Source organism: Thalia democratica, chromosome 5, assembly GCF_965202585.1.
Source record: "Thalia democratica chromosome 5, ktThaDemo2.hap1.1, whole genome shotgun sequence".
NCBI lineage: Eukaryota > Metazoa > Chordata > Thaliacea > Salpida > Salpidae > Thalia > Thalia democratica.
In genome coordinates, this window is record NC_139169.1 from 44,271,026 (window position 1) to 44,285,046 (window position 14,021).

General features: G+C 23.4%; 1 protein-coding gene across 3 annotated transcripts in view; it reads right to left on the bottom strand.

Moving 5' to 3' along the window:
- Positions 1-14,021, bottom strand: part of LOC145835538 (partitioning defective 3 homolog) — a 30,989-nt gene that overhangs the window by 15,100 nt on the left and 1,868 nt on the right. For 2 of the 3 annotated variants that reach the window (XM_082943184.1, XM_082943186.1), the window contains exons 3-16: positions 13,674-13,749; positions 13,287-13,366; positions 12,937-13,087; positions 12,371-12,562; positions 11,796-11,956; positions 10,988-11,151; positions 9,697-9,783; positions 9,241-9,390; positions 8,977-9,111; positions 8,751-8,869; positions 3,095-3,227; positions 2,561-2,696; positions 1,819-1,909; positions 470-576 (exon numbers count right to left, since the gene is read on the bottom strand). In XM_082943184.1, coding sequence (XP_082799310.1) covers positions 470-576; positions 1,819-1,909; positions 2,561-2,696; positions 3,095-3,227; positions 8,751-8,869; positions 8,977-9,111; positions 9,241-9,390; positions 9,697-9,783; positions 10,988-11,151; positions 11,796-11,956; positions 12,371-12,562; positions 12,937-13,087; positions 13,287-13,366; positions 13,674-13,749 — 1,782 coding nt within the window. The remainder of the gene's footprint in view (positions 1-469; positions 577-1,818; positions 1,910-2,560; positions 2,697-3,094; positions 3,228-8,750; positions 8,870-8,976; positions 9,112-9,240; positions 9,391-9,696; positions 9,784-10,987; positions 11,152-11,795; positions 11,957-12,370; positions 12,563-12,936; positions 13,088-13,286; positions 13,367-13,673; positions 13,750-14,021) is intronic. The other variant, XM_082943185.1, reaches the window with a different exon arrangement.

Here is a 14,021-nt window from a genome sequence, read left to right on the forward strand (position 1 = left end):
TTTCTTTTTCTAAATATGTACGGTATTTTTTATTTCACACAAACTATCATAAAGAATTTAAACTCTGAAATTGTTATTATAAATAACTGTTCAAAATATATATTTAATCGTTTGCTAACAAAAGATCCTAGTGAAACAAATTATTGCACCAACATATGTTTCTTTCCATTAAAAACCCAGTTGAAGTGTGTTGATTCGTTAACACACAGAAACATATGTTGGTGCAATAAAGGAAGATTACTGTACAATTTGTTTTTGTTTATTATATATAACCCGAGTAATAGTTTTTTATAATTATTTTTCTAATGATTTACAAATATATTTTAAAAACAAATGGTACCATTTAACTTCATTACAGTATACTAACAACTTAAAAACATTTTGAAATAGATAAATAGATCGTTTAACAAATAATATCTTTAAAGATTATAAATTATAAACAATACAGTCTATAAAATATTTCACAAACCTGCCAAACTGCTCCACCATGCAAAATGTTTTTGATGAAAATTCCTTGACCTTTCCCGGTTTTTCTGTTCTGATTTCCTTTCACACTGATACCGAGACCCGCTGACCCTTAAGTGAAACAAAGCATCGTTAAATAAATAAGAAACTTACACTTGTAATAATTTACACAGTTTTATTATTTTTTATTTCTGTTTGTACTTATTCTTAAAATATTCGAATCAATAAAAGTTAAAATTATAAACCAATATTTTTATTTCGATATTTATCTTAACAAGTTAGAAACAAATAAGTGAAGGTAGAATAAATAATCACGTATTTATTAAAGTTTATAATACTTCTAACTTTTTTTTAGTTATTGCAGATAAAAAACCATATCGTTAAATAATTTGAACTAGTTTTTTTCAAGTTTCATGCTTAAAATGCATAGAAGTTTTGAAAAAGTTTAAAAATTATAATAGATAAAAAACTACTTTATTAAATAAATTATGTGTCAAATTTACACTGTACAGTTTAATAAATTATTTTTTATTTAAAAATATCAACTTTAAAATTTATATTTGTATCACTAACTATGATGAAAAGCTTTAAAAAAATAAACACAATTAAGTTTTTTTTTAAGCAACTCTCATTGATCAAAATAAAACACTGTAAACACTCTCAAGCACTATTGTCTGTAAACTTGAAAACATTTGTTATACAATTACTACGCACAAAAACTATTGTATTGAGACTTTTTTTTTTACTGACACTTATTTTTGTACATTAATTAATATATTTTAGTTTCTACATACATATTTTTTTAACATTATAGATAATTAAAACCATTTCATTGACAACTTAGTTTAAAGTTTAAACCAAAACATTTACTTAAAATTTAATTTTGACTAAAAAAACATCATGCAATAATAAAATTTTATTATCAAAGTACAATAAGAGAAAATGAAAACAAAATATTTAGTACGTGTAAAATACGAAATTATAAATAAATGTTTTGTTCAATGTTGAAGTAAGTAATGAAATATTTAAGCAAAATTATATTAAACTTTCAAGTGACTACGTACATCAAAGTTTGTTCAATGTTTTATGAATTACTTATATATCGTAATAAAATAATCCAATGCTCTTATTGTCAGCTAAACAAACTAAATCTTCAAATAAAACTTTCTCAAAAATTTATCTATCAACTGATTTTGAACATTTCAATATCGTGTTATAGGATTAATAAAAATTTAAAATATTAAAAACTATCAAAAATTTAATAGCTAATAAACCCTTAAGAAAAAATTTATGTATAAAAAATATGTTTATTTCTAGTTTAATAATGTACGGACTAAGTTATTGTATACCTACCAGTGTCATTTAGTTGAATATCAAACTCTAAATTTTCTTTGAGGGATGATTTTTCGACGGAAGAATTTAAAGATTCTATTTCGTCAGTTTTCTATTAAAATTTTTATCTATTTACAATGAATATTTTAGATAAAACTCAAGTTATCAATTTAAATCGCATATTTTTAAAAACATTAAATGGTATAAAAATTGTAAAAGTATTAATATGGCATATATAGTACAATAAAAATCGTAAAGCATTTATACAATATTGTCATAGTTAATAAACTTTTACCACAAAATCTTGTCAAAACTTGAAGCTTGTTTATTTAACAAAATAGTATTTTTATAATTGTAAAAACAACAAACAAAATATTTTTTAATTGAGATATTGTATCATATAAAAATTAACACAACAAACGAGTAAACAAAAATGTTTAAAAGATATTAACAAACTGAAATGGCAATCATAGTAAAAAGTTTAACATTCAAGTCTAAAATCAAGTTAATACTTTAGTATGGTTGAGGCTAGGAACTTTCTTTAAAAATTAAAATTTGTATTTATTATAAAAAGATAAGTGTTACACATCAAGCTTATGTTTTTACAAGTATTTTTTTAAATGATTAATAAAATTTTTTTAAACATTCTTATAGAAAGACTAGCTTCATACTTTTAATATATGTTTACAACATAATGTGTTAATTAATTGCTTTACAAAGTATATCAAAAGTTTTAGTTAGTCATTTAAAATAACAAACTAACCATTTTTCTAGGAATAAAGTCATGCTGTCTACTAATCAATAAATCAACTTTGTCACCAGTTTTTATACTTCTTAAAATATTAACTACATCTCTTTGTGTATGTTGTGATAATTCTGTTCCATTTATTTCCAATAATCTGTAATTAGTTTTAAAACCTTAAATTACCATAACTTTGTGTTATATAACTTTCTACAGGTTTCAAAATAAGCTGTTATTAAACTATTTAAACCGATCAGTTAATACTAACGTGATAAACTGTACAGTTTTATAAAAACAATTCTTCTAAATTTTATATTAAAGCTATATTAAAACCTTATTTAATTAAAAAGTAGTATAAGAAACAGAACCATATTAGTTAAAAACTGAAAGTATAAGAAAACAACAAGTATTTTAAGAAAATTATCGTTTTGTTTTTAAATTTTCAAAGAATGTCTTGTAAACTTTACAATCAAACATACATTATACTTGTTTTAATCATAATCTAAAAGTACAGCACAAAAATAAATCGTTTAAACTTTAATTTTTGCAACTAACCGATCACCAATCTTAAGTCTTCCGTCCCTCACAGCACTTCCGCTTCCCAGGATGTTTTTGATGTAAATTGGTGAGTTCAGACCGCCAACTAACGTATCACGTGAAGTAACACTGAACCCTAAACCCGTGGAATCTGGATAAAAATTATAATGTTAATAAATTAAATGTTATTTTATCTTCTCACTTAAGGGAGTTAATGAGTCTTTTCTTTCTTAGAATATTTGTTTAGGTATATATACGTAAATAGTAACAAACTTGATACTTAATTAATTTAGTATACGTCTTTACAACATTGACTAAAAATACAAGAGCGTGATTTTAATTTATAGTTCAACAGTTGTAGTGATATTATTTTGCGTACATTTGATTATGTATAAAAATATAGTTTATACAGTTTTATGTAGTACGAATAAGAAAAGTAAAACACCTTATATTCATTATACTTGATACCAAATATATCATTGTTGATATCCGCTCAATTTTTGGAGTGTCTAGCTAATTTTACGTAAAAAAAATTTAAACCAAACTACAAAATATTTAATTAAACTTTTTTACCACCTTTAATTTTTGATCTTAGTGAATTTTAAATCTTAGAAAAGTATCTAATTTACAGAATATTCATTTTTACACATTTCGATTACCTCAAGTACTATATTACTCATATTACTTGAAAAACAAGTGTTAATATTACAAGTGTGGTGATTTTTATTTCGGGTTACTTTTAATAAATGTAATTTTAAGAATATAATTCTAAAATTATTTTTTTATTGCGTTCTGATTGATGTGATGTATAAGTTCTTTTTATAAAGAGATTTTTTTGTCACGTTTACGTTTAGTTTAATTTAAAAACAACTAACTTTAATTTCAATTGAACATATACCTAATTTCGTTATTTATGAAATTTATAGTTTGTTAATTTTCACAAAAAAATACTTTTAAAAATATTTTTTGCAAAAGTTTGTTAACAAAAAAACAAAATAAAAAATAACAACAAATATTTTTTTTCGCATTTTTATTAGAGTTTATTAGATTTTTTTAATTTACTTCTGTATACAATTGAACTTAAAGTATAATAGTGTTAATATTTTAAATACTTAATAATTAATACTTCATAATGAGTCTAACTTATTTGGAATAAATGCAATATGGCTAGGAATTTTATGAAATTATGTAAACAACATTTTTAGTACAACTTATTAACTTGTTTGCCATAATAGATTTATTCCAAATACTAAGTTGAACTCATCATGACGTATCAATTATCAAAAATTTAAAATGCTAACATTACTATACTTTAAGTTCAGTTGTATACAGTATATGATAAGTGAACAACAACAAATTTTATTAAACTCTTAAATTCTATAAAAATTCAAGAAATTATTTGTCGTTATTTTTTAATAAACTTACTACCAAAATAAAATTATATATAAATAAATATTGTAAAAGCTGTAGGTTTGATTTTGAGAGCTGTTGTATCAAAAAACACATTTTTATTATCAAAAAAATAGGTAGATACAAAACACTGAAACTAACAATGCTTTTAATTATATCTAAAAATAATAATGAACTTTTACTAAAGATTTTACAACTAAATTTCAAAATATTTTAAACTATTTTTAAAGTAAACAAAATAATTATGATACAACGAACAATAACTTTTCTCCTTTTAATTTGTATGTTATTTCTATTTAAAAAAGTATTTTTATGGTAAAGTATTATGAAAAAAGACAACATGAGATCGTAAGAAGAATAAAAACAGATAAATGGTATGTAATAAAAAGCTGATGATAGTAAAGTAGATCAAATTATTCTTAGTTTTTATTTTTAAAATAAAGTTTTAAATTTTGCTCAATAAGTTGTTCTATATAATCTATAGAAAGCTGACTTATCTAAATAAAGTAAAATAAAGTACAGCTAAAAAATATATAAAATTAAGTATATAGAATGTAAATACAATCAGCAATTCAAAACTTTTTTTATGGTTTTAAAGTTTTAACAAGTTTAAAATATTAGCTTTAGAAAATTAAATCTAAGATTTGTTTATATTCAACCGCTTAAAGTGCAACTTGGTTTTATTTGTAACATTTATTTGTTTTAACTAAACTTAGTATAGAGGTTTTCAAATAAAAACAGGGAAAAATGTAAATTAGAAGCTAAAATTGTTAGTTTCTTTAAAACAATAAATTTATCTTTAAATGACATATACTCTTTTTTAATACTACAAATACAGTATAAAGAGTCTAATATAACTTTAGTAAAATAGGCCTTAAAAAGTTATACCAGTTATTGTAACGTTTTATTTAATTACTTTTCAAGTATAGATAAACGTTTTTAAACTGTTTTATTTAGATACTTTTAAGCAAATTATACCTGATAAACAAATATATTTTATACAATAACTAATATCACATTTTAAATTAATTTATAAAATTAAACCTAATTTTATAATAATAATTTTCCTTACTTACATGTATTTGTATAACTTAACATTATAAAGTTTTTAAATATAAATTGGCTATAACTAATAAGTTTACAATGTAGATTTAAATATCTATATGTATAATGTTTTCAAAATATCTATAACAATCAAAAAAGTTTCGATTTTATATAAAGTTATAAAGTATAAAAGTTTAGAAGGGAGTTTGTCTAATTTTTGAAAGAAAAAAAATTAAGCTAAGCGCAAGACTATAATGATACAGACATGCTTCACTTATTTCTAGTTGGCATAGCAACTAGTGAAACACGTTATAACAACATTAATAATTAAATGGTTGCATCAAGGTATAAAACATATACTAGTTATAAAGATCTACTTACTACAGGTGAGTTAACTGAAAGTTATCATTTAACTCAGTTGAATTAAGACACGTACAATAGTATTTCAAATATATTTTTTTTAATGTGATTTATAATAATTTAACTTATATTAATACATTTGGATATGACAAAGTATTAATGACTTAGTATACTACATGCTATAAGCTTTTTCAAATCTAATAAAACTAGTTCTATTTAGAGATATTCAGAGTGCATAAACTATTTTTAATTATTTATTTATGTATTACACTGAAATTTAATTTTAAAAAAACATTTGGCTTTTATTTAAGATCTTCCAAGAATAACACCTTTTTTTAACTTTGCAAATTAAAAACTTTACATCAATAAAACCAGTTTTACTAAAGCCAAACCCACAAATAACAAAACAAAAACGCTACAAAAACTTACTATAAAAACATATACTTTGTGAGAGCGAAAAAGCTTAAACTTTAATTTTTGAACTAGTTTGTTTAGGTTTGATATTTGCATATTCTTAATAAAAACTCTTAATTGTGATAATTTCAGTAGATAATAGCTAGTTTAATTTTTTTATCAATTTTAATTTTCATAATTTAAAGTATATATAACAAAATAATTTGGAATATATAAATAATATTTGGCTGTGTTTTATTCAAATATATACTTACACCTACAAAAAGAAGTAATATATAGTTAGATATATGGTTATTAGACTATTTCTAAACCGTGATTGTTTACTTTTTTTACGTAAAACAAACTTGTAACAAAAACATTAAAATAAAAATTACTGTTTGATAATGCTTTAACGAAGTGATCGTTTATAAACTTTGAATAAAAAGCCAATTAAGACTTTCAAGCTCAAAAGACTTTCAAGCTAGGTTATCGATTGTAAACCGGACTCAAGTTAAATATGTTAAAGCCAATTAATCATACATCGAATTTATAATTGACAGCTGTTTTGACATTTGTTGTCTGAAAATTGCATGCTATCAACCTTTTTTGTCTGTCAGCCTATTTTGAATTTAGATCAAAAAATAAAACTATTATAAACAAATAAAACGTAAAGAAAAACTTACTTACAATTATTTTATATTATAAAGGTTCTTTTTAAAAATAAATTACCTAAAATTAAATGTATAAACTATGAAAAAAAAAATTACAAACGTTTAATATCACAATTAACATCAATAGATAAATCCCAAACTAGTACAACTATAAAATTAGTATCAAAATTAAAGGAACAATAATTTGTAAAAAAATAAATTACATATAAACAATTTAAGCAATTCAAATATATAAATTTAAGCGTTTGTTAGCAAAAGATCCTAGCGAAACACGTTCACTGGTATATATAATATTAACAAATTATACAGTATCCTTTCTTTATTTAACTAACACATATTTCTGTGTGTTAACGAATTAACACACTTTAACGGATCTCTGGAAAAATAAATACTGTAAGGGAAGAGTAGAAGCTAAAGTAGGTGTATACATGTGTCAATTAAAAGTAAAAACAATTGCTTTAGATTTTCATAGGTTAATAATAGATAAAATACGTAATGCTAAATCCAACTGTTATAAAAATATATAATATTTGTAACTATTAAGTCAAATTATACAGCAATGTTCCTTTAATGTACCAATATATGTCTTTGTGTATTAACGAATCAACACACTTCAACTGGGTTTATAATGGAAAGAGTTTTTCTTTCCATTATAAACCCAGTTGAAGTGTGTTGATTCGTTAACACACAGAAACATATGTTAGTACAATAAAGGAAGATTGCTGTTTAATATATTTTTATTTATATTCCAGTGAACTTGTTTCACTAGGATCTTTTGTTAGCAAACGATAAAATTTATATTTTGAACAGTTATTAAGGGCATAGGGGGTCCACCTTGATTTTTACAAGTTAATCTTATTTTATAGAGTTTTATCTGAGCTATCAGACATTTTTAACCATTTGAAAAAGTTTAAAATATTTTTTGAGATATGAGCGATCAAAGTCGGTGACCTCAATAAGTTCCTAATGGAATGCGCAAACTAAAAACGCGAAAAAAGATCATTTCACTAAAAATCTATCTCCTCCTTCATTTTTTAAACTATTTTCTTCAAACTTTCACAGAAAGTGTATAATTAAATTCTAAAAAGATTGAATGCAGGATTTTTTTAATTTTGAAAAAAAAAATTGTTAAAAAAAAAAAACTTTTTTTTCAATCTAATATTTATATTTTTTAATATTTTAAAATTCCTAAATTCAAAGTTTTTTAAATTATAAAAGGAACATTTACTGAAAGTCTGAGGTCTCTAGCTCAAAAAATGAAGGAGAAGATAGGTTTTTAGTGATTTTTTAAACTTCCGAGATAATTGACCCCAAAAAATTCGCGGTACATACTTTTGTATTGAAAAATTTTTATAAAAATTACAATATCTCAAAATTTAAATAAGATTTTTCAATTCAATAAAAACTGACTTGTAGTTTCTACTTCACGCTTTCATATAAGATCCAATGTTACTTTTAGCAAAAAATGTCGGACCCCCCCTCCCCTATGCCCTTAACTATTAAGTCTAAATTAAATAAATTAAAGTAAAAATACAAAATTAAATAACAAATCATAAAATAAACTACTTACATGAAGTTAAGTTAATTTGTTAACACACAGAAACTTAATTAATTAAAGTTAATGCAATAAAGAAAGGATATTGTATAATCTGTTATTTTTGAAAAACGAAATTATTTTTATAAACAGCAAAAAAATATGTTTTGCAAAGAAAACGATCATCCCAAAAACAAAAAGATTTGCAAAAATACGCAGATAACTTTTTCATTCACATGCATTTAAGTAAAAAAGAAACAACCTTTTAGAAGTTGAACTTTTATTTTTTTTCCAATTTTTCTAGAGTAAGTTGAAATATTTTTAAGTATTTCAGTTGTACCATTGTCAACTTTCTGAGCATTCCTAACATCAATTTTATTCCTATAAATATACAAAACTATATTATTGCATAAAGAAAAAATAGAGATTCACTTAGACAAATATTATAAAATAACAACATATCATCAATAATTTACTAAAATACAAACTTATGAATACTGATTTTCTCGTGATGATTCGAAATTAAATTACTATTGCTGGTATCGATGTAATTTTGTTGTATTTTGTGCTGCAAATTTGTAACAGCTTGGACCGAAGCACCTCTGGGAGGGGGGACAGGCTTACTGCGTAAATAAAAAGTTTAATAAAATAATCCCATAATTACTTGGTGTTTATAAAATTATTTCATTACATAGTTAATTACTAGCAATTGATTTAAGAGTAAAATAATCAAACATGTAGCCTTAACAAACTTTTCCATTTCCTTTGTTTGGGTTTCGCCATAATACTGATAATCGTTACTTAATGACGACATAGAGGATATTTTATGTGGTTTTATGTTGTTTTTGACGTCATAATTAAACTCCTCCACATTTCCTTCCGCCTCTGATCTTTCTTCATAGCTTTAAAAAAAATTAGACTTTCAAAAAATTGATGAATTTTTAAACAACGCTTTATGTTACAAAGCTTTCCTTGCCCAAGGTTAGTGTTTACAATTTAAAAATGTTGTACAAACATGTTTCAACTGAACATGTGTTCAGATTTTTACGACCTAACTTAAAACTTTTATTCATAGACAAATACTTTTTCAGTATGTGGTATTTTAATTATTCAATACTGTATGATAAAAGAAACATTTTGTAAATCAATAAAAGTACCTGTAAAACTCAACGACCGATACTAAAAAAAAAATACTAAATACAAGTCACCAGTTATTGTTGGACGCTGCAGGAAGTATCCTAAAGTTGATTTGTCTTCCAGTATTGGAGCCTAAATCTTGTAATACATTGCATGCTCTGTTTTTTTTTTTTTTTGTTATGTTAAGTTGTACGTTAAAGAAAGAAATTAAATTGTAAGATTTATATCTTATATTCAAAACAAACAATAAATATTTTATTTTTTAAGTTTTTCATGGTGTCCACTATTCATATATTTCAAAAAGATATATTATACAATATACAGAGTTGCCACTCTTTAAGACAAACTAAAAAGATAGCTTGAATGACCAATAATTAGCCTGAATTTATATATAAATAAAAAAATAGTATCAGCTAAAAACTTGAAAAAAACTACTATTAATCGAGCTTAAGTACCTAAAAATAAAAAATAGTGACACTAGGACTTAATAAAATACGATTTTTAGGAAGAAAAAATTTTTCAATCAAAACTAGCCTGAGTTTTGTAATAATAAACAAAACAAGCCTGTATCAGCTTTAGTTTTTAAAAAAATATCAAACTAGTCGAGTAATTTTAATTAGCCTGCGTTATACAACCGAGTTATAACGATAAAAATAAAATATGAATCAATTCGTTGAATTCAAATATAGTTCAATATATAATTGTAAGCAACATGAGCTACACTTTTAGGTATCAATAAAATCGAAATTTATTTAGCTTATATGCAAAGTGTGTTTTACATTTAAAAAACAAAGTTATTTTAACAATTTAGATAAACCACTTTAAAAATATTATGGTAAACATTTTAAAAAGCAGCAAAGTGAATCATTTAAATATATAACATATTAAAATTAAACATATGTATAATAAATTATTCAAATATGATCAGAAAAAAATGTACCTCTAAAGCAATAAAACTAAAGAACAAAAACAAACATAAATAGGATTTTTGATTAGTCTTTTTTTCAAGTAAAAATGTTAAACTTTTGACACTTTTCATAGCTTCAGTTGATCATTTTAATTACACGTCGTTTCAAATTATATAAACATACTAAATAATCATCATCTAGTATCCTGACCAAACTTAAATTAACAAAATATTTTTAAAACTGAAAAAAAATTCAAACAAAAGTAAAAATATTACTGATTCTAGATTTCTTTTTAAATATGGTATTTTAACTATGTATTTGTATTGAAGACAGCAACAGCAAATCAGATATAACTTTTTAACGTAGAATTTGAAAAACACAAGAAATCTTAAATCTAAAACAAGAGTTCATATTATTCTTTAAAAATAACTAGGTAAGTCAATTTTTTTTTTACTTTTCATAGCTATAGTTGATTAAAATCCTTCCGTTGATTTCCACTATAACATCACCGCAATTAAAAATACTGCTAACATCTTTATTGAAATTTCCACTTCTTTCAATCGACTTAATTTGCAATCCACAAAAATCACCAGATTCTGGGTCATCGTATTGCATTAACTGCACAGTATTTATTGTTAGTAAATATTTTTCATATATTCAGTTTAATTTTTTTCATGTTCATATAATAATAAAGACTTTTTTCTTAAACTTTTGTATTAAGCTTATGAATTCATTCAATATTAAAGGTGTTTGACTCACTTTAAATTTATATAAAAACAATATGATAAACATATAATGTAATATTTTGAAGACAAATATTTTTTTATCTACTTATAAACATTTTTTTTTTCAATCCATTTAGCTAATGGTGCTTTTTTTATTTGAAATAATTATATTAGTTTATAAATATGTTTTACCAGCTAGTCGTACTTCTATTAGCAAAACGTTTGAGTTTTTCTCAACTTATTTTTTTGTGTAAAAGCTAGACTTTTATACACCTATTACTTATACTTATATGATAACACAAAGATTATAACGGTAATCTAGTTTGTTTAAGTATTAAAACTGAACGTTTGTTAATTTGTATTAGTTTTGATTTTGTTAACTTTTATATTTAAAATTTTGTTAGAACTTTCTAAAAAATTATTTCAGTTTCGATTAAAACTATTAGGCAACAAAATAATTCATTAAGAATTTTACAAAACCAAGTATGACAGAACTACTTTTTTTAACAAATACAAAAAATCTTGAACAAAAGTCACTTGTAATCCCAGCGGTTTACCATCATCATTTCTTATGGAAACTCTTTTTGACTTTCTATAAAACCAAGGAAGAGATTGGGAAGCAAGACTTGAAGACCTACTTTTTTTTCTAAAGTCATAAACGGGAAGTTCTTTAACATTGTTGTTATTAACATTGTTACCTGTGTTAGTAAATAAACTTTAAATTTTGCGTAGGAAATATACTTATTTGTTGAGACTTTACGAAAATAAATATTAAATAAGTCTCGTCAAGAATTAACAGTCTGAGAGTTATTTATTTCTAATACTCGATATAGACTTTTTAGAATTAGACTAGTTTTATAAAAAATATTCATTCAAAATTTTAGATTTGATAGAAATAGTATTTACAAAAGTATTTTTTATATAAGTTATGGACAAAATAGTAAATAGTTATATACCAATACAAAAGCATGTTTAATATATTCTTATAGTATATAAAACACTTTAACTTTTACAAACTATTGCCTATTATAATGAAGCGCCTTTTTAAAAAATTTTCTGAATAAAAAAGTACATTGACGGAAGGTTTTTAAATAAACACAAAACATAATAACCATGACGACGTTGGTTACCAACAGCAACTGCTGGATTTAAGCGGTTGTAGTGCTGATGTTGTGATGTCATAACTGTTTCGTTTTCAATATCTTTCTGGGGAGTAGGGGTGCGGAACTCGTATTGTTCATTGTAGGAGGTAACTATGTTGTCACCATAGTAACCATTGCTGTATTGATCTTTATATTTACCTGCTGTGAAAGAATTTATTTTGAGATATAAGTGTTTGTCTTTAAATTTTTCATCCATTTTTTAGATAAGAATTCACAAAACAAGTTTGATATTTTTCTAGATATTTATGTTCATAATTTATAATCTAATCTAAACTTACAGTAAAAAATACTTATCAATTAAAAAAACTGTTACTTTATCACCTTTATTAAATTATGTAAACTAAGTTAATACGTTCAAAAATTGATTTTTCTACCAAAAAATAGTTTACCTTGGTTTTTTCTTAAAATGTAGACTTAAATTAACAAAGAACAGCTAAACAGTATTTTATTACACTATTCTAATCATAATCATTTTAAATATTTCATAATAATAGCAAAACTAAGCATACTGTTACCTGTGAAGCCTCTGTTTACAATGGATTGATATTGTGGATTTTTCCTCATAAAAGGGTTGTTGTGAAGAAGTGATGAGGAGTTTGTGTTTGTGCTGAACGTGTCTTCATCTTGATATTGGTGGAGATTTGGAGTCAAACTCATTGATCTCAGCTGGATAATAAGATTAGATAAAGAAAATATGAAAAAAAAAGTTGTAATTGGTTTTAGATGTATACCATTTTAACAAAAAACGTACTTAAATTGCATTTGTTTGTTTAGGAATGTCATAGAGTTTTAAAGCAAATACCTTATATATTTTCAAAAAACAAATTATTAGTTACTTCAACGACTACATTTATATGTAATTAACCTGATTGTACTGTTGCTTTTGTGATATTGAACTTCTGTCGCTGCCTGACAGGCTTTCAATTCTATCATCCATTGAAATTTCTATTATGTTTATAATAAATTATTTTGTAAAAGTTTTTAAAATAAAACACTCTACAGTAATAATCGAAGTTATGAAACTACTAACTTAGCACAAGTTTTATTTAAAAATTATTTAAAAGTTTTATACCATATACATAATGTGAAAAATAGTAATTATTAAAAAAGGTATTTATAAAAAAAAACCGGTCATGATTTTATAAAGTTTGTGACAAATTAAACTGTTTTATATGCTACTTCATTTTAAAAACTACTAAAAAATGTAATTGATAAAGATTAGAAACAATTTAAATTTATTAACTTTTTTTACCTTGGAAGTCTGTGATAAATTTTTTTAATGATCCTTGAAAAGGTTCAACTTCAGGCTCCTCATAGATTGCAATCAACTGTTTAATTATTAATTTTCTGTCGTAGTTGTTAGCTTAGAAAATATTTTTTTTTTAATCTTTTTTATCTAGCTTCTAGTTAGAGTTGCAGACAAACAATAAGTTGTATAGTACATAAAGTAAGCTATATTATCTTATAGTATATAAACAGCTTACAAAATATTTATAAGTTGATATGTATCAAAATTTAGATATAGAAGTATATAAAAGTTGTCATATAGCTACATAATAGAAAGGTACAATTCTTATCAACAAAATATACTATTTTAAAC